This window comes from Xiphias gladius, chromosome 22 (assembly GCF_016859285.1).
Source record: "Xiphias gladius isolate SHS-SW01 ecotype Sanya breed wild chromosome 22, ASM1685928v1, whole genome shotgun sequence".
Taxonomy (NCBI): Eukaryota; Metazoa; Chordata; class Actinopteri; order Istiophoriformes; family Xiphiidae; genus Xiphias; species Xiphias gladius.
In genome coordinates, this window is record NC_053421.1 from 18,645,961 (window position 1) to 18,667,078 (window position 21,118).

General features: G+C 43.1%; 1 protein-coding gene and 1 long non-coding RNA gene across 3 annotated transcripts; one reads left to right on the forward strand and one right to left on the reverse strand.

The window, feature by feature from the left end:
* Window positions 1-1,087: 1,087 nt before the first annotated feature.
* Window positions 1,088-8,877, reverse strand: LOC120783591. 2 transcript variants are annotated; one of them, XR_005706357.1, is made up of 3 exons: window positions 8,199-8,877; window positions 6,212-6,480; window positions 1,088-2,617 (listed from the first exon to the last, which is right to left on the reverse strand). It is a non-coding gene; the product is annotated as an uncharacterized LOC120783591 (long non-coding RNA). The 2 variants fall into 2 exon arrangements; XR_005706356.1 differs by having other exon boundaries at window positions 8,111-8,876.
* Window positions 6,288-13,942, forward strand: cacng7b (calcium channel, voltage-dependent, gamma subunit 7b). Its single transcript, XM_040116659.1, has 5 exons — window positions 6,288-6,483; window positions 6,878-6,964; window positions 8,178-8,318; window positions 11,483-11,628; window positions 12,400-13,942. Exons 1-5 carry the CDS (start codon window positions 6,288-6,290, stop codon window positions 12,853-12,855), a joined length of 1,026 nt encoding a protein of 341 aa, XP_039972593.1. The 3' UTR covers window positions 12,856-13,942.
* The last annotated feature ends 7,176 nt before the right edge of the window (window positions 13,943-21,118 follow it).

Sequence of the window (21,118 nt, forward strand, 5' to 3'; positions counted from 1 at the left end):
TAGTAGTCTATGATGTGTTTCGAACCTACAATACAGGAATGAATAGAGTCAAACTGATGCATTTCACACTTAATGTGAAATGCATAGAGTACACTTAATATGGCATTTTTAAAGAAAATAAAACATTTGACAAGCCTTTTTTTGAAAAGATAAATCCTACTGGGTTTTTTGTTGTTTGTTGTTGTGTATTTCTGACATGATGTACACCGGATGTTGACTGTCGACTGCCTGATTTAAAACTTCTCAAAACAACCTTTACTCCAACCTTGACAGTATCTGCCTTTGTGTAACTGAACCTCCAGCCCTCACTGAACGGAGCTGTGTGTGCAGTCCATCACTCACTGTCAGTGTGACACGATATCATCCCTCTTCTTCACTGCTGCTTCCTCTTCCTCTCTCTCCATCCCTCCTCTGTTTCTATCTCACCCCACCCCCCGCCCCTCCGTCTTGCTCATGCCCTGAGGTCAGAGTGTGCTGTAGACTATTGATATCGTTACTAAAAATATAGGAGTCCTCCAACAGCCAGCTAAAAATAGAGCAAGGGACATGAACCACAGGAGACAAAGGAGGAGGGGGGCAAGAAGGAGAGGAAGTGAGGGATGAAGGGATGAAAAGAGACAGAAAGAGAGGGAGGTTACTAGCTGTGCCACTTTACTGCTGTTCATCTGTATTCAATGTTTGGTTAAATGAAAACGTTGGACCAATCTTGAATGAACTACAGCTACTAGAGTACAGGTGATCTACTGTGTTTTATACTTTGACCTGACATCAGTACTGTAAATCTGTGTAATTTGGACTGAAGTTTCCAACCTGCCTCCCCTCTCCACTCCACATCAAACTCAGAGCCTCGTCTCCCTATATATTTTGGCCTCTCTTGACTTTTTCAAATTGAGTTTCACTTTATGGGCATGATCATTATTAAGTACAGTGCTGCCAAAGCATGTTGTAAGCATATTAGGTTTACATAATAAGAAATCAGACAATTTGTATAGCACCTTTTGTACTCGTTAGTGCAATTCTAATTGTTTTACTGATGATTTACAAGCTGATAATAAGACAGTACAAATGTTATAAGGTAGAAGAATTTGAGTGCACAAAAATAAAAATATGTAATAATAAAACCAATAAAACGGAGATAGACAGAAAATGTGTGTGCACATTTTGACAATACTATATATACACTATGCAACACACTAAATTATTCAACATTATACAAGAAGATTGCTGCACAGTATACTATAATGGAAGAAAAACAAAGAAACAGAGAAAACAAATAATTAAACAATGATCTGTAACATAGGATGAGACGTAGTAGTTTGACCTCTCTCTCTCTCTCTCTCTCTCTCCCCCACCCCTCTCTCTCTCTCTCTCTCGCTCTCTCTCTCCAACACTGGTCCCTCCTGCTCCCGCTACAGTATGTCTCTTTTGTAGCCAAAGTAGCTTGCTGAACCGATCCACCGCAGTGCCTGGGACAGACTGAGTGAAAGAGAGAGTGAGGGATTTAGAGGATGGGTAAGGGGGCTTGAGGGTAAACACACAGAAGGGGGTGTGAGAGAGAGAAAGACCAAAATCCACCAAGCCTCCCTGGTGTGAGGTTTCTTGGCTACTGACGTGTGCGCACGACTCTCGTGGCAGGGTGAGTATTTTTCCTTTTGGATCACACTTGTGTTATTCACGTTACACATCATTTGACGAAGTCATTTTCAATGCTTGTGTGCGTGTGTGTGTGTAGTGACAGCTGTGAAAACAGCAGCATTCAGAACGGGTCCTCATGTCGCGTTAGCGTAAAGACAGATGCTCATCTTCATCTGAGAGCGCATGGAAAAATCACAGTGAAATGTTACCTGAAAGCCAAATCGTTAAGCAGCTCCTATTATTATTATTATGATTCTTTTCATTTTTATCCATTTTTTTTTCCATCTGAGTCGCTCACATGTTCCCTACTCTGTTTATCATCTCCAAACTCCGCGAGTGTGTGTGACAGGAGGGGGGGGGGGGGCTTTCTAAACATTCCTATGCGCACATCCCTGCTTCATTCAGTCCTCTGCTTGGATACTGATTCCGTTTCACATACATGTATTTGGCAGGAAACAGAGGCTGTGGATGTGTAACTCTCCGCTCTGCCCTGTGAAAATGGTGCGAGTTTTATGGGAGTGTGGCTGCGCAGCCGAAATGCTGTGAGAAATCATGAGCAAGCCCACCCACTGAGTCACGATATTTTTCGTTTAGTCGTTATGAAGTCCTTTATATTCTGATGAGTGATTTCATCGTCCCTCTCAGGCAGATTTTTGAGACGCTGCACAGTTGAGGTTGGTTAGTTTAGCACAGGTGTAGGCGCGTCCCCGTCGTGCGCGTCCATGTTGGGTACTTCTTCCAATTTTCGGGCCAAGGTCTTTCTCTGCTTTAAACTATATCTGCCCCGTACACTCCAGCTGTTCCCGCCTTTAAGACTCCCTCCAAACACAGTTCCCGTCCTCCTCTCGGTTCTCTCCTCTTTATGCTGCCTTCCTTGCTTGGGTGTTTTCTGCAGCACATCACCAGATCCTCTCCTCTTATCCGTCACTCCCTCTTTCTCTTGGTGTCTCTCTTTCCTGAGAGGCTTGGAGGTGATGTCAGCCTGTAGATTGTGACAGATTAGAGAGAATTAAACCTTTTGTCCCCCTTGTGGCTCCTATCTAACCGATTCAATTGGCTCATTACATTCTGGGTGAGGGAGCTCAGGGGCCTATCTCACAGCGCTAAAATGGGATTGTTATCACAAATCTAACAGGAAAACTGAATTTTTTTTTCACTCAATCTCAATCCCAAATCTCCATTGGCGGTTTCTCCAAAAACTGCAAGAGGATTTTTTGGGATTATTTGAGCACAAAACATGGGTAGAAAGGAGGGAAATTTGTTCCCTTCATTTTTGTCCAAATCCATTACAGACCAGTAGGGTTTACTGCATCTGTCAGGCCATTTGACTGGCAGTCTGTGAGAGGGATGAGGGAGCTGTCCGCGGTGCTGAACAAGTCTGGACGAGCCACTCGGGCACATCCACTCATTTCTGCAGTGTTGCAACTCCAATTGATTCACACTCATTCCTGACCACTTTGGCACATCCTCCAACTGCTGGAAGGTGTGATTGTTCATGCTTGAGTCCCACTCTTCTCTGCTCCCTCATCATACTTCAATTCCCCCCTCTGTGCCTTCAGTTATGTGTCACTTCAGTGAGTTGTTTTTTGATTTTACAGAGACTCTACTTCAAACTCTCTCGTTATCATTGGCTCAAAGTCTTCATTGCGACTCCTTGCCCAACCTCTGGCCTCGCCCCTGCCTTCCCTTCCCTTCTTGTCCGCCAGCGCCAACTGTCGGCAGCAGCGATGGCCACTTTTGGGCCTGCTGTACGCTTCAGAACCGCTAATTAAAGAAGGAAAAAGATGGCAAATTAATGGAACTGGTTTGACACGTAGGAAGTCATAGAAATCAATGCAAGCTTCAAACAATAAATGCATGAACAGCAACTTATTTACCATACTTGTGTAACCTTTGTTTGACTCTTGACCCTGTCTCACACTTTGTCAGTCTCTAACACCTCTTGTCCAAAAACAGTCACTTCTTCGAATCGGATGTCATCGTGGTCAGATGTACTTTAGGGAAATGGTAAAATAAGCTTTTCCCGTTTTCCTCCCATAACTGACGAGACGAACATTTTCCCTACACAAGATAAAACAATGATTTTCATGTGATTATAGCATAAAAAGGTCCTAGAACATAAAATCAGTGATTGGATGAATTACATCAGTTACATAGGTATTTAATGGGCATGACACATAGTCTAACAATTCTAATTATGCTGTATAGGTCATTGGTTTTTTAAAAATCCACTACAACAGTTACGCCCTTGAGTCTCAGACGTTGATGACATTGCTGCTCCGTTTGTCCAGCTGGATTTTTTTTTTTTAACGGTTGGTCATACTTTTCCCTTCACCTCTATCTTTCCCACCGGTAACTCACGCTGTACTTCATGTGCTTCTTTCAGCCTTAACATGCCCAAACCTGTCATTTCTCTGAGGATTTCTCAGACGTGCACCCTTTACCTCCAGTCAGCTCCGTTCTTACACATCATTCTTGTGCCTTGCTCACAAAAGGAGCTCTACTCATCCCTGCAGCTGCATAGAGACTCGAGTTACTTCTGTAGTGGTCATGTCTCGCGCAGTGGCTGTCCAGATAAGACAAGGCCAAGCTTTATCTTTAAGAGTTTATTCCCCTTGAGAATTACTGTTTCTATTATAACTCGGCTCCTCAGAGGCTCAAAGGTTTGTAATACAAAGAAAGAGCAGAAGAAGAATAAAGTGGTTCTCATGTTTTAGTCATTAACTTGGCATTCATTTTCTGTTGTCAAAGCCCTCTTAAGAGTCTGATAAATGATCAGTGTTAAATCAATTAGTCACCTTATAGATAATATGTTTTATAATAAATCCGTATGCAAAGACAATAAGGTACAGAAGTTCAGTGTCCATTACATTACATGTTAGTGAATTATGTAGTTTTGAATATGTGACCTGGGATTTTTGGGCACCACACAGGTTAGCATTTACAGAGAAGGATGCAAGAAACTATAGAACACAATCTTGTCTTCTGCAGCACTGTGAAGATTTTAGTAATGACTGTCAAATAGGCAGGTCACAAGTACGCAAACAACAGCACAGCACAACCGTGATATGCAGCGAGAAAGCTCAAACACACATCTTTCCAAACCTTGAAGCAGCTGTGTTACATCAGCGGAGGAACATGCCTGATTTCACTCCTGTCAGCTGCTGTAAGAACAGGAGGATGAGGCTTGAGTTGTTACATGATCAGCCAACCTGGACAATTTAGAGGTGAAAAACATTTCCCGCTACAACAAACATCAGTTATTTTGTGACAGTAAGGATCACACTTACTGCCTTATCTTGTCTACAGTTCAGGCTGTAGCCGGCACAGTATGTAAACAATCCTTGTTATACTAATATTATAGTTTTGAGTGGCTGGGTATTGAATGTGTGTATCCGCACTTTGTTGCTAAGCAGGTGCATTGCTTCATGGCCATAACTGGGTTCTTCCAGCCAGTTATTACTGTGTCACATTTCATCTCAAGTGACTTCAATGAACTTTAATGGCCTGCACAGTCTGTGGGAAATGATGTGAAAGTCACAGCACGCGCGCAACGACAAAAAAAATCTGCAGCCAGTGAGAGATGCTTACAAGTCAGTATGGCCAGAGTTCCTGCTGAAAGAATTAAAGGTGATCCTACAGTTCTAACAAGTAGTGACTAATTAAATGGCCACCAGGTCTATAAACTATTTGACACGTAGTGTAAAACACTAGGTTATAGACAATATATGGAAAAGCACACAAGAGAACAAAAATGAACTCATCATACTCAAATACAAAAGTGAAACAGTGGAAGGTATGAGGTGAAATGACAGGTCAGCTGCATTACAGTAATGATCCTCCCATTGCAACACATAATGTGCTGTATAACATAACAAAATGAGGGTGATTAGGGTAAAAAAACAACCCCCCTCTGTGTTTCCAATATGCACTTACTCCCCATTACTTGTCAAGTTGATGATACTGAACAGCGGTCCAAATTAAGCAGAGGCTAGTGGCTGAACAGTCAAAGTCAAAGTCACACGCACACGCACACGCACACGCACATGCACGCACGCACACGCACACACACACACACACACACACACACACACACACACACACACACACACACACACACACACACACACACACACACACACACACGTGCAGAGGAACAAATTCATACAGACAGTGTGCTCAAAGGATCTGCTGTGAAGCCAGTCCTGGTCAACCAGAACTAAGTCACAGAAAGACCATGTGTGAGTCACATAGGACATTTCCTCTCCTCCCTGATCTTTGTGTGTCCGTGTGTCCATGTCTCTGCGTGTGTGTGTGTGTGTGTGTTTACTATCTATCTCTCAGTTTTTTATGTCTTTGCCTTACTTCAGTGGTTTACCGTGAAGTCATAATCTGTTGCATTGGCTCCTCTCTGACCTTTAAGGGGATTGGCTGCCGGTGGATGTGTCACTAACTCATCTTGAGCAATAACAAGGCAAGACAGGACAATAGCCAGTAGCTGTTTTTGCATCACGTCTCTCAGTGTTCCCCTGCTCCTAATGACCTCCCCTCCATGACCCCTTCCAAATGTACCTACATTTTTGTCTGTGCAGTTTTGACGTGCATTTCCTCTTCTCCCCCAACACCCTTCTCTACGCCACTCTGCCCCCCAGATGAGTTCGTGCAGCAGCCGTGCGTTGACCATCCTGTCCACAGTGTTCGGAGCCTGCGGGCTGCTGCTGGTGGGGGTGGCCGTGTCCACAGACTACTGGCTGATCATGGTGGAGGGCATCATCCTGCAGCAGAACCAGAGCATGGAGGTGAAGATGGCGCTGCATTCAGGCCTCTGGAGAGTGTGCTTCGTGGCTGGTAGGATGACACAACAACATGTGTGAATATTCAAGAATTAAAGGATGACTGTTGAAGACAAATAGATGTGCACATAGTGCGACACAAACGCGCATCCAAACAATGCTGCTATGTGTGTGTGCATATGTACACATCATTATAGGCACAAACACCCAGAAAGAGGTAGAATATAGTGACAGAGTCAGAGAGCAGGGAGGGGAGAAAAGATTAATAGTGAGCTACTGGCCTCTGGAATCATAGCTGTCACAAAACATGACCGTTACCTGTGAGCAGGACTGCAGAGACCCACACGCTTTTTTTTTTTGTTGTTGTCGTCTTTCTTCATGCATCACTGACTTTGATCCTAAAAGCAAACTCTAATATTTTTCTTTTTTTTCTGTGTGTTTCCTCACAGGATCAGAAAACGGGAGATGTGTTGCATCAGAGTACTTCACCGAGCCTGATATAGAGATCACCACAGAAAACACTGCAAACATCCTCAGTGAGTAAAACATAGAACAGCCCAATGACATTACACATCACCCCCTGTAGTTGTGCGCAATGGCAGAGTCCCCCTGCTGATTGATTGTTGGTACTAAAATTCGAACATAATTTTAGAGGAAAGCTGCAACGATGAGTTGATTAATTAATCAACAGAAAACTAATCTGCAGCTTTTATGATAATTAATCAATTGTCTCCAGTCAGTAAGAAATAATGCCAAAATTGTCTGGTTGCAGTTTCACCAGTGGGAGGATTTGTTGTTTTTCTCTCTCTTTTGGAGTGTCGGTCAGACCAAACAAGACATAAAACTACAGAATTAATTAATTACTTGTGAAAAATCATTGACACAATAATGAATTGAGAAAACAATCATTAGCTGCAGCTCTAATATAACTTGTGCTCCAAAAGTAATCACATGAACTACATTAAGAAAGTGAGTTAGAAAAGCCAGGACATTCTTATAAACAAAATTTTGTTTTGAAGTTATTTGCTTTGGTACACAAAAGTTAAATTAAAATGGCAAATAAAAACAAATTACATTTTCTTCACGCTCAGTTTTTCTTTTAAAAAGGAGGTGTATGTCTGTGTGACAGGTCCCATTTCAAAATGCTATGAAACAATTTTGGAAAATCTTTTTGTTACCTGGAATTTCAGTCAGTGTATTTCAAAGATGATTTTGTAATTAAAAAAACAAAGAGATTTATCATAGGTTCATGATGAACAGTCAATTTATCATTGCTTTTTCAAACAGTAAATCATATACAGGGTTGTATGGTTTTGGGTTATATTTTACACTTTATAGCTATCCAGGCACCACTGAATATCCAATGCTACATTATTGAAATTGAGAAAAAATAATTTAAAATAATAAAGGAAAGGCTGGACTTAATGAATGTTTCTTTGTAATCTAGTTTGCACATGTATTTTTCAGTGTTTTTCTTAGACTCTTCTAAGACTTGTACTCTTCCCTGTAAACGAATCCTGTTGAGATTTGGTTGTACGCTGAGAAAAACAGACCCCTGTAAGGAAAAAAAGAAAATAATACTGTTTCCCATCTCCCTATTTTAGAGGTGCATCACTGCATAACTGTGCATACTTTATATAGAGAATTTAGAGTGATTAATGTCCTGAGACACTTTCATTCACCTTCCCAGCAGTTAAAGGACACATCCCATTAGCTTCGCTTAACACCGTGACCTCTCTGTCCCCACAGAGATGGTGCGTACAGCCACACCTTTCCCGATGGTGTCGCTGCTCTTCGTCTTCACGGCCTTCGTCATCAGTAACATCGGACACATCCGGCCTCAGCGCACCATCCTGGCCTTTGTGTCCGGCATCTTCTTCATCCTCTCAGGTGGGACCCATTACTCATGCCCCGCCGTCGCCGCTCACGCACTCTGTGATCGATTGCCACTGCCTGGTGTTTCCTGGTGTCACTCGCGGAAACACTCCGTCACGTAGCTCTATTTTTAGCGTGTGGTGCAGGTGTGTAGACCGTCACCCGCGAGGGGCGACGGGCTTGGTCCTCGTGACTCCTGCCGGGCTGAGAGTTTTCTGCTCTTCTGACTTTGCGTTGCTCTGGAATAACATTGACGATTCACGATTAGCACCGGGCTCTCCCCGGATTTCCATGACACAAAACGGCAGAGGAAAAAAAAAAAGAGAGAGACTTTGGGACTACGCATGTGGGGAAAATGTGGACGAGACGCGCAAAACTATCCGTATTTCACCGTGAGCGGGTTTTTCTGCAGTAGTGTAGCTACCCCTCGTGAACGGCAGGTGGCTGTACCGCTCCCGCTTTCCTCGCGCTCGGTGTGCGCGGGTTGGAGGCTGCGAGGAGCCGAGCTGGAGCTCGTGTCGTCCGAGGGGGCTGTCTCGCTTGGCACGTTTGAGAAGGACGCGGCGCTGCGGAGCCCCGGGGGAGCATCGAAAACCCGGCCTGCTACGAAAAGCTCCAACTTGCCATAGCGGGGACCTGCTGATTTAAAAAAAAAAAAAAGGGGGGGTGTAGCAGAATAAAAAGGTGTCATAAAACGGGGCTTATGTAATGTTTGTAGCCTGCGCTGGAAGTGTCGCCCTGTTGTACTTTATGAGGTATTTTGATGATAGGGTGAGGGGCAAGTGTATCAAATTGCTTTTCAGCGGTTGGATCTTCTGCTGCACTAAGCCTCTCTCTCTAAACATTGCCTTCCCCCTGCCTTCCCCTCCTCACCAGCTCCCCTCCTCCCTCTGCCTCCCCCCTCTCATGTTCACGCAGCCTCCCGGTCTTCCTTGCTTTCCCCCCTTTCTTCCCCCTCAGTCACTCTCCTTCCTCCCCATCACGGTGGACCACTGTGGTGGTGTTTGTGGACTGTTGAGTGATATGAACTTATTCTGCTGGCATCACTGTCATGGCGGTCTGATAAATATTGTAGCCCGGGTCGGCTTGTGTTCTGGTTAATATTACAGAATTCAGAGCAGCAGCAAAAAAAAAAACCCAGCGTGGAGCCACAGCTGTTCAAGACTGGTTAGAGGCTGATGTCTCTCTGTGATTTTTTTTCTTTTTCTTTCTCTCTTCTTCCCGCAAACACACCACCTTTGGACTCACACCTTCTCTCGTTTCATTTGCTCTCAGTGTACCTGTACATGTGTGTTTCCCTCGGTTTTCTGGTGTTACTTATTTAGTAAAGACGTACTTCCACTGCTGGATTGACAGCAGCATGGTTTCTGCATTTCCATTGCTTTTCAATATTAAACCGACAACACAACCTCTTAAACTGACCGTTCATCTTAAGCACATCACAGCTTGACAGCCCTGTAGTACATGTGAATATTGCAACGACAGCTAAAAATACTCATATTCGCTGCTTACAGCATGCAGCTTTCTTTGAATATTGATTCTTTGATGTTGGCCATATGTTGTATCTCATGCATTTAACATTTCAAAGGCAGCGTATAGATCACATGAGGGTTCCTGGAAGAAGAGGGGGGGGGGTGTTAATGTTGTATGTTGCGCTTCTGGGGGAAAAGGGTCTGGATTAAAAGCCAAGTCTTGTTTTCCATACGATGATTATGGTGAGTCCTTAAGCACACTGAAGTTTACAGTGCATGCTCCAAGTAGCTTCGTACTAAATGGTCTTAAAACTGTGTCAAGCCACTTTCACATTTTTACTTTCTTTTTATTCCTCTTTAATCTCTTTTTTAAACATAGCTTTATTGTGATTTTTTTTTTTTTTTTTAGGAAGAACCCAATTATAAATCAGTCAGTAATCAAAATATGGCATTGCAATATGACAATTAAATTCAAGGCACCTGGCTCTTGGGATAAATAAAGGAAAGAAAATTATTTAGTTAAGATTAAATGTATATCCACATTACATTTATATACCACTAATCTGAAACAGCAGATATGTTTTAAGGAAAACATAATAAGATCAACCTCTTTCTTTTTCACTGAGAGCCAGTGTGCAGATGTTTTAACCCTTTTCTTCAGAGGATGTGCCTGCCAAGTCACAAAATGTCCAACATATCTGCAAAACATTCGCTGACATTCCCGAATTTCATTTGTTTTCCCTTGGAAAGGCCTGCAACATAACATCCGCTAAAAGGATTTTAAAACTTTTTATGGCAATGTTTAAGCATTCAAAGCGCTTCGTTAAGGTTAAAACAAAAAAGATCATGGTCTGGTCTTGTGGTTAAATTCTAAAGAAGCCGAAAGTGACGTAAACACGGCGTGTTTACTGCCAAACATTTAACTGAAACCATAATCTTTCCGTAACCTTACCCAGAGTGATTTTGTCACCTAAACTTAACCACATGCTAACTTCCCTACGATTTTTCCCTCAAAATGTATTTTGGCAAAACAAATTAGTCTATAAATGTAATTTTGCATTACACAGGGCTGCTGCGGGGGAGGAAGAACACCAAGATTCTTATACAGAGGCCTCCCCAGTACAAAAAAAGGACACGAGAGGAGAAATAAAGGCAGAGTACAATCAGCAGGTCATCAAATTGCCCCTGCAAATGCTTCACGGTAACTTTTCTCCAGAATATAGTAGAAAATCTGCAGATTTTTCAAAAAATTATCAAGTTTTTTTTTTTTCTAATAAAATAACTGCTCTCTTCTATGAGGTGAAGTCATCCCTTTGAATCTCTGGGAAAGTTTTTTTTTTTTTTTTTCTTCATTCATAAGCTATACATTGTTTGACTTCTACAGTATGAGGCAAAAATTAAGAAAAGGTTTTTCATTTCCGGAAGTAATTCATCGTTATCTCCCTGTCTGTCATCATGATGCATACGCACACCCATGCACACACTGTCCCTCTGGTCTTTCTCGTATCTCTTTATTAATGTTAGCAATTTGGAGGCTAATTGCTTGGCTTGGTCACTCCACATCCCATCTCTCCCTCTTTCTCTCTGTCTCTTAAACCCTCCCCACGCTGGTGCAGCTGTCTGGATATAATGACCTCCTCACTCTCTCTTGTATCTGACTCTCTTTCTCTCTCTGACCCTCTGTCATTGTTAATGTGCTATGTGCAGGCCTCAGTCTGGTGGTGGGCCTGGTGCTTTACATCTCCAGTATTAATGACGAGGTGATGAACCGGCCCAGGGAGCCTGAGCAGTTCTTCAACTACTACTACGGCTGGTCCTTCGCTTTCGCTGCCTCTTCCTTCTTACTCAAAGAGGTCAGTCTGGGCTCTGTGTGTGTGTGTGTGTGTTGGAGAGAAAACTATGGGAAAGAAAAAGACACTGGGTGTGTTTGTAGGGGTGTTTCCACAGATATGCTACGCACAAGGAATATATTTTCATTTCTGTGGCATGGGAATTTTTCCTGGAGGATGGCCTACTGAGTGGATGGCAGGTAGGAGGACTAGTACTCCGGAGATAATGTGAGGTAACTCATAGCGATAACTGCAGGATTTGTGTGTGTCCTCATGTGTGCATCCATGCATGATGCAGTTTCATGTGAATCCTCAGCTCATCTTCCAATCTTCCCTCCCTCCCTCCCTCCTTCTCCCCTCCCCCCCTCTCCTTCTGCTTCTTTCCCATCATCAGCAGCACTGCTTTTAATGCGGTGCAGTGGACAGTTCAGCCAAAGCTAACCTCCTCTGCCCCACTCCCATCTTTTCCCCACATTTTTGTTTCCTTCTTTTGACCCTTTTTTTTTAAACCTTAAAATCTTTTTTATATTAAAACAACTCGTCCCATCTTGAATCCTCTGCAGACAAAAGCACTTACGCACAGTCTTTACACCTCTCTACTTTGTAAATCCCTTTTCACTTTGCTTTTATCAGTCACTTTTAATCTAATTTCCCAAGCCTTCGCTTGTAACAGTTACTCTGAAGTTTTATTTTGTCTCTGAACTCAATTTATTTTTGCAACTAAATCCCTCTCTCCCTGTTGCATTTTATCTCCCCTCATCTCTCACTGCTTTCTTTTCTCACTCACTGTCTCAGGGGGCTGGGGTGATGTCAGTCTATCTGTTTATGAAGCGCTACGCGGAGGAGGAGATGTATCGCCCCCACCCCGCTCTCTACCGCCCCCGCCTGTCTGACAGCAGTGACTACAGCGGCCAGTTCCTCCACCCAGATTCCTCCTGGCCCCCGCCGAAGCGAGGCCGCAGCACCTCCGAAGCCTCCAGCGACATCTCCATCCAGCTCAACCAGGCGCCGCCAGCGCCGACCAAAAGCAACCTCCAGACAGGAGGCCAGGGAAGCCCACCCTCTGGGTCCTCCTCTGCAGGGAGCTACCAAATGCCCCCTCCGTCTGCTGGCTACCCCTCCACACACACCCTGACCAGGTCGCACCCGTCACATCCCCAAGGCCAGGTTCTTCCCATGGCCATGCCTCCATCGCCTGTGCCCCCCCCCCACTATCACACACACATGCAGATGAGTGCCTCCCCCTGTTAGGAAGAGGGGAGGGAAGGAGAGACACTGACTCCTCACAATCATGTTTACTGTGCGTCTAGATGTGACTGACTGAGAATGCTGAGCTTGGATCGCCGATCATGTTAGGTGAAGTGGAGGGGGAAAAAAGTAGCTTTGGAACAATATGAAGCAAAGACAAAAGATGTTTCAGAGATTGAAACGGAAGATTTTACACCGTTGCGGCAATTTTATATAAACGTTGGTGGAAAGAGACAAACAGAAAAACATGAAGATGGGGGAAGAGATCGAGGAACTCAGTTTGCCGTGAAGGAAAAAGGGACAAAAGTGTTTCCTAAAAAAACTTAGAGGTTTGGTTGAGTGACAGAGAAGATACAGGGGAGGGAGAGTGAGGCGGGGAGAGAGTGAAGAGCTGCGGTATAACAAGAAGATACTGCAGTGCTGCGGAAATGTACTTGGAAATGTACAATGCAAAACACTGATCTCAAAGACTGAGGATGCACATAGTTTTATACATACATAATTCATAAAAGTACATGGTCTATGTACCTTTTCACGAAAAGGCAAATGTGGTTAAATATTTTCCTGTCTTCTCTGAATTTCTTACATCATCAATCCAGTTTCATAATGCACAATGTCAAAGTAGTATTATAATATTAAAAATTAAGAATTATTAGTTAACAATAGAGTAATTCTTAAATGAGAACACTGTATATGAATGTTAACATTTGGGAAACAAAATACAAACAGAAGTGGATGATGCTCTGAAATATCATGAGGAGAAATCAACTTTATGTTTTACATTTGTTAAAGATACAAATTTCTAACTTCTTGTACATAAAACACACGTGAGGACTTCTATATAGCTGTTGTAAATTATGAATGAAGCTTTGGCAAAGGTCACACCAAGACGTTTATCTGACTCATTCTGCTTTGGATGAAGACACTGCAACAGGCACGCGACAACCAACAACACACCCTCTGGATGCAGCGCACGCTAGTTTGAAGGAGGAGCCACCCGACACTGATACAGGGGTCTGATGCCCTCTACTGGCCACTGTTCCGCACTGACCCTGGACCAGCCTTAAGTCTAGTTCACTACTTTTTCATGCACCCTTCCTTCCTCACTGACCTGCACTGTGTGTCAATAGACGGTGCAGCACGGGGGGCTTGGACTGAAGCTGTTGTCTTTCCAGAGGTGGAGTTGCAACAAGACATTTTGGGCTGTACATGGATCTACGTATACAGTATTCTTTACAGAGTGGTTAGAAGTGTTTTTTGTTTTTAAACTCCAATGCTGTTTATGTATATCTGGGAAACTCACATGATGAAAGTATTAATTATATGTGCACTTACTGCTCAAAGGACAATACCACTGTTTGTGAAATGCAGGTCCTCTAGTTTTGGCATCACATAGACAAAGTAGAGGCCACTAATGTCTTCCAACATATTTAGTGGTCATTTGTGAGAGTTTACATATACATACATACATAATACATATAGTATTTGGAGGGTATGAAAAAAATTACGCTTTGATGAAAATTTGCTCCTAAGCCTTCTTGTGTTTAGGGTTGCAACTACTGATTAATTCCATCATCATTATTTTCTCAATTTTTTGTTCTGTTGGCAACACTTCCCCTATTTGGCATTAATAAGCAGGATATAAGCCTTTAATACATAGTTTATAACACACCATAATATAGTCATAAGCAGAAGTGCTTATTCATGTATTTGTCAGCAACTATAACTCCTCCTGTGGGTGCCAATTAGAGGAGGCTGCTGTACAAACAGATTTACAGTTTTAACAGTTTTATATGTTTTGAAATGTCAGAAAATAGTGGCATTTTTTTTCTTATTGTTCCCAAGGCTCAAGGTGACATTTTCAAATTGTGTGTTTTGTTCAACTAACATTTCAAAAGCCAAAAATATTCAGTTTACCATAAAAATATTCTAAAGAAGAGCATCAAATCTTTGCATTTGAGAAGCTGAAACCAGGAAATGCTTGGGCTTTGCTTGAAAATTGATTTGCTTGATTTCAGATTTGTTTCCATTAATTTTCTGTTGCTCGACCAATCGATTAATGAAAAGATAAAGTGGATCTTCCATGTATTAACTTTCTATATTGTAGCATTTCCTTCAAACATCACAAGGTAGCAGGTTGTATCATCGGACATGGCAGGATGTTTTGAGCCGACTTTGACATGTTATAAATGCATTTAAGCCAAATAGGGCTATATTACGGTGTTTTGTAGTAAGTAATTTATATTTTCAGATGCTCTTAAAGAATGCAGTAAAGCTCTGATTTAGCTGCTCAAATAATGTTCAGTATCTCTAAGGTGCAGAATAATAATAATCTTGAACATGAACTCTTCTCAAGAATAGAAAGTCCTGCGCGCCAAAACCAGTGGTATTTTAATTTAGAATATTTATATTTGTTTTTAAGGCACATCATGCATAGGGTTATGTGGATATGATATATCTCTGTAATGAGAATTAAACCACCGTTATCATTGCGTAATGGCTGGTTTTCATTATCACTGTGATCCTGGACAAAGGGAAACACACTGATGTCCTACAGATGATGTGTGGGATGGAAATGGTAAAGACTTAGAGGGATAAACTCAAAAATGAGATCACTGAGATATCATCTTTTTCTTTTTTCTTTTTGCAGGGCTTTGTTAATCATGCATGGGGTTTTTCAACACCACCCTGCTTTTTATTTATGCTGCTGCACGTTTGAGGTGAAGCCCAGTGTAACTGCAGCCGTCTGCTGTTGGTTCTGCTGTTACAGTTAGGGGGGTTAAGTGCCTTGCTCAAGGGCACCTCGGCCATAGCCGTTGAAGAAGATCAAAGTATTTCCTATTTATAGATTTTTGCGGCCATTTAGCATCTAAACCTTATGGTTAAAAGTCCACCTCTCTAACCTTTAGACTACTGCCAACCCCATCATGTGACTGTAAATAGCTGAGAAGCATTTCTGTTCTTTTCTTTTATTCTTTTACATATAACTTCCCTTTTTAATGTTTAGAACCATTCAGTAATCATTTGGTGCCTCTTAAACTGCAGCAGTTCTTTTCTTATTCATCTCTGTACCTCTTTGTTTTTCCCTCTCTACCCCCAGCCTCTTTCTTTGCCTCTACAAGATTATATAAAAGGGTGTAGCTGTGCTTGCTTCTGCAGAAAGCCTAGTATTCTTGCACATGACCATCTTTGTAAAGAGAAAATGGGTAAAACAAATGCTTTTTAATGCTTCAATGGAACCGATGCTGTACAATCTGGAGTTACATAATTCAGTAGAAATTGTAAGAAGATCACTGTTCTTGAAAGTGTTGACATCTGTCAGTCGCTTTCTTATGATATACATAAATTAAACTTTAGATGGATTAATTTCACTCTGTATTTGCCCTCGCTGGTTGTTTTTGTTGTGATATTGGTACATTTTGTATTCAAATGTGGAGTTTTGCCATAAAAAGGTTTGTATCACAAAAAATAAGCTCTAATTTTGATGCAATTTCTGGTAATATAAGCCCACCATGCAGCTACATTCATATAATACATAAAGAGAATTTTCTGGCCGGTCTCTGTGATGGAGGGAATCAGTGTAACTGAGTTCACACTGCAGTGAACCACTGGGTGTTAACCAGGCTCCCTCCTCAGTCACGGCAAGCCACCACAGCCTGAGGGCAACCATCGATCAGTGTGTTTTATGGTCGTATGTGCTTGTGCGTGGCTGCGTTTGGTGGCATATGTGCTTGCGTATGCGTGAAGGTCAAAAATTGTATCATAAGCAGCCTGAAATTAAATCACAGCATTAAAATGTTAGAATAAATTGTAGTGTTAAGTATCTTCACTTAAAGAAAGTGAAAGATCTTTAAACTAAACGTTTTTCATCGCCAAAATAGGGATGTCTATGTTGAATAAATATCTCTTTTGAAGTATTTCACAGGAAGAAAGAAATTTTTTGGTCAAGGTCAAAAAGAGAGTCCAATAAAGGAGGGAGCCATGTAGGTGAACTAATAATATGTACGGAGCAATGGCTAGTCTGCCGTTTCTGACCAACCAGAACAGAAAGTAAATATAATTTCATATTAAACTTTAACACTAATTTAAAACTGTGATTTTTGTCTGAAATTTTATCCAGGACTAGATGAAAAAACAAATGCAAGATGCAAATGATGCACATACATAACTACAATATGTGTGTGTGGCAGTGTGTGCGTTAGTGTGTGTGACAGAGACTGAGGCTGAGAGGTGTTATATTGGGAAGTCAAACGTCAAACATCCACAGGTCAATAAAACTAAAAAGCGCGAGCACTCCACTGTCTGACTTCCAGGACTGAGAGATCTCTGTGTGTGTGTGTGTGTGTGTGTGTGTGTGTGTGTGTGTGTGTGTGTGTGTGTGTGTGTGTGTGTGTGTGTGGGAGAGCAATTCTCCTGATGAATGAAGCCTGACTGCTGGTGTAAACAATTTAGATTAAATTGTGAGTTGTGGTTGTTGTGTGACCACTTTTCTGTAATATAGTGCTTTTCACTGTGAGTGTGTGTGTGTTTATGTGTGTGTGTGTGTGTGTGTGTGTGTGTGTGTGTGTGTGTGTGTGTGTGTGTGTGTGTGTGTGTGCGTGTGCGTGCGTATTTATGTCTGTCTCTTTTTCTCTTGTTTCTCTGTGTATGTGAGTGTGTGTGTTTTGACTTTATGAGTGTGTGTGGTAGTGTGGGTTGAGTGGATCTCTCTTTTCACCATCACCATTACTGCATGAAAGACCTGTCACTCTGTATTAGCTCTCTCCAGCTCTCCCTCTCCCCTTTCTGCGTATGTGTTTGTGTATGTTGTGTATGTGTGTGTGTGTGTGTGTGTGTGTGTGTGTGTGTGTGTGTGTGTGTGTGTGTGTGTGTGTGTGTGTGTGTGTGTGTGTGTGTTTGTGTGTGTGTGTGTGTGTGTGTGTGAGAGAGAGAGAGAGAGAGCGAGAGAGAGAGAGGAAGGGGTGAACTGGGCAGCAAAGCCATTTAAAGCTATTGAAGGTCATTGTCTGCTCAGTTTTGTGCATCCTAACTGCTGTGTGCGACCAGCAGCTCAGCCAATGGCTCCATTTTTATAGATCTGTCGATGACATAATCTAGTCTATTTCATAAACAGAGAGATCCATCATCATTAAAGCCATGTGTCTAAATAATTGCGGCAATAATAGTCAATTATCACATTTATTATACAGCTCCTGCTGAATTTCTGTCTATGTTAATACACAGATATTGACCTGTAGATATTTGACTCCATGATTTAGCTCTCTCTCTCTCTCTCTCTCTCTCTCTCTCTCTCTCTTTGCAGGGCTGCACTCGTGCTGCATTTCCCAGAACTACCAGCGCGGCCCTCATCATCATCATCATCATCACCACCACAGAGTAAAAGTGTCCCATTGATGCTCCATCGAGTCGCTCTCCAGCAAAAAAAAAAAAAAAAATATCGACATCAATAACACACACACACACACACACACACACACACACATAACCTGGTCATGGCTAACAGGCTACTTACAAACGCACATCCCTGCGCGCCCTGCACACGCTCCAATAAGCACAACCAGACCAGTTTCTTCAATATGAGAGAGAGAGAGGGAGGGGAGATGGGGGGGGGGCGGTTAAACCCTCGCCGTGATCTTGTAGCACAGCATACTGTAGCAGAAGTCGTCTTATGTCGATTCTGACATTATCCGCCATCCTTCACACCACTGAGGAGTTTTGGTGGGATGCGACAAGTTGCTTGCGTCGGGCTCGGTGTGGGAGAAAGAGATAGCGGAGCAGACAGGCAGGCGAGCGCTCGTCCAACCGTAGGGGAGGGGGGAGGAGGGAGGGAGGGGGCGCACTCTCGCCGAGTACACACAAGCAGCGGCCACATCCACTGTAGACAAATCCCTGCTCAGTGACGTGTTTTGTATTAGCCTCTTTTATGCATGTTCAACCCTTTTCCATCACTGGCTGATTTCAGCTTAATCAGGAATTGATCCTTCAGCCCCTTGCGTGCTTCTCTTCTCCGTCAGTGCCGCTCACCCCTTTCTATTTATTTATTTTTTGCTTCGATTGACCCGTTATTCAGCCCCTCCACTGTCCACCCCCTCTCTTCCTTTTCCCTCCATCTCCTTCTCTCTGGGAGTGCGACGCGCCGCCAATCTCGGAAATAGAAAGCCTGCAGGTAAGACCTCTACACGCTTCTTTTAATGATCATAATCACACCGTGTCACTGTTGTTTTCACTTTGCAGCCTAACGGACCACAGTTCGTCCGGTGTAATTTACACGCCACATTGATTTGTTTCACGTTGCCTGCAACTTAGCCCACTACAGACAGTGTAGACTACGGAATTAACAGAAACAAATAATGAAAATAACTCTCAGACTTTTGCCACCTCTCCGATTAAATACAGAATGGTAATTTTCCCACCTATTTGCACGGGCCTATAATTAGCGACGGCAATGTCTATTATGCAAATGAAACCCTTATAATAGCTCGTTTGAAGCACTCCTCGCACACACACACCGCAGGTGTCGGGACTGAAATATCTGTTGTATGTGCTGAAAGGCCACTTATCCCACGACGCGGAGTTATTTCTGTGGATGCGGATCTGCGTCTGAATGTGTGATTTGTGTCCCAGTCCACTGAGTTTTCTCTGTACCGGCCGCTTGACGCTAGGCGTCCATTTTCCGCCGTGTAGCCTATGCAGGCAGGGTGATGTGTGTAGCCGACTCTATTAATGAATGCACCGCAGTACGCATCACTATACTTGAGCTTCGCACGCTCCCAGTCCCGTAGCTCTGAGCTTGTATGTGTCTAACCACTGGCCTGCTCAGCATCTGCTGCTCTGCTGCTGGACTCCTCGCAGTGCAGGGCCAACGTCTTAGCCTCACGTTGGACCTGGGCCACATCGTGTTATCTGATGCGTTATGAGATTCATTTTCTATTCAGCCCGCCGTCTCCTCTCACTGGCCAACCTGTGCTCTGTATTCTGACAGATCCAGAGGTAAAGGGCACCAAACGCCCGGCACCCCATCAATCATTCACTTTCTCATCATGGCTCAGATCACATCTGGGCTGAAGGTGGAATGAAATGTCTGGAATTGGAGATGGTGTAAGAGTGTGCACTGCAGCACTCAGAAGTTACCGTGCACTGTCAATAAACAAGGTAGTGAGTTATACCTGTTGTCACTGGGGCTGCAGACCACGACGGGCACAACTCTGAACGTTTTCACAGAGATTGATTATCTGATGTACAGCACCCTGTTGTGGTCATTTGCATTTTCGGTGACTATAGCACAAGTTTTCCCCCACTGAGCTGGGCTTTCTGATTTAGGTGCTGCATTTCTTTAGTATAGGAGTCTTTCCCTTTCAAAGCCAGCATAAATGGCCGTCAGCACCTGCTCCTTTATGGTTTTAATGCACATCCACTCTGCTCCCGTTCGATGTTGGCAGTGTCACAGGTTTACTGTTGAACTTTTGAACATTTGGATCATCTCACTCATGTGTGAAGTGCCTGTGTCAGAGTGTGGGCGCTGACTGCCGGCTTTATAGTAATTTTTGCGCATTCTGCTATAATTAAATGCAATGAGTAAACAGACAGTTGTGGATGAAAACCTTAATTGTACAATGAATTATTTGCCATTCCGTGCCAATCCGTAGATGCATCATAAACGCGGAGTTCATCATAAGTTTAATGCTGACACATTCCTGCACCTTAAAAGGGGTGTACAGCTAAGTAATGTGCAGTGATAAATCAAACGTTTTCCAAACGTTGGCAAGAAAGTGTAATTCTTTGATTCGTAGTGCTGCCATTGACTGTTCGCTCCTTAGTGAATCTTTCAATGAGGTGTGGTTGGCCCCGCCATCTGTTGGTCACACCCCCTCAGCCCCTCCGCCTCCCACGTGCTAAACATAGTCTATACTCTGTGTGTGTGGCTTTGATGATCCTCTCTGTGGATTTTGGATTACTTTCAAAACTCAGCCGGCTCTCAGATCTCCTGTTTACGCTGCGAGGTGACTCATTGCAGTCAATACTGGTGCGTAGCCCACACAGTCTAGTTGTGTTTTAGCACCGGCCAAATCATAATCATCTAATGCACGAGTGGTCCAGAACAATCGCAAAGAATCTCTGTCACTTCTGAATGTTTCCACTTGTTTTTCCTGGCTGTTTCACTCTAATTTCATGCTGTATATAGATGGGTAGTCAGGTATCTTTCCCTCTCTCTGTTACTCTCTCCGAGGAGAAGCACTTCTGCAATGATCATCACATCTGTCTTGTA

Excerpts from the sequence above, each read along its gene's own strand:
- cacng7b (XM_040116659.1), top strand. The coding sequence starts at position 6,288 with ATGAGTTCGTGCAGCAGCCGTGCGTTGACCATCCTGTCCACAGTGTTC. Across the intron at positions 6,484-6,877 it reads GAGAGTGTGCTTCGTGGCTG|GATCAGAAAACGGGAGATGT; the intron begins GTAGGATGACAC and ends GTTTCCTCACAG. Across the intron at positions 6,965-8,177 it reads AAACACTGCAAACATCCTCA|AGATGGTGCGTACAGCCACA; the intron begins GTGAGTAAAACA and ends CTGTCCCCACAG.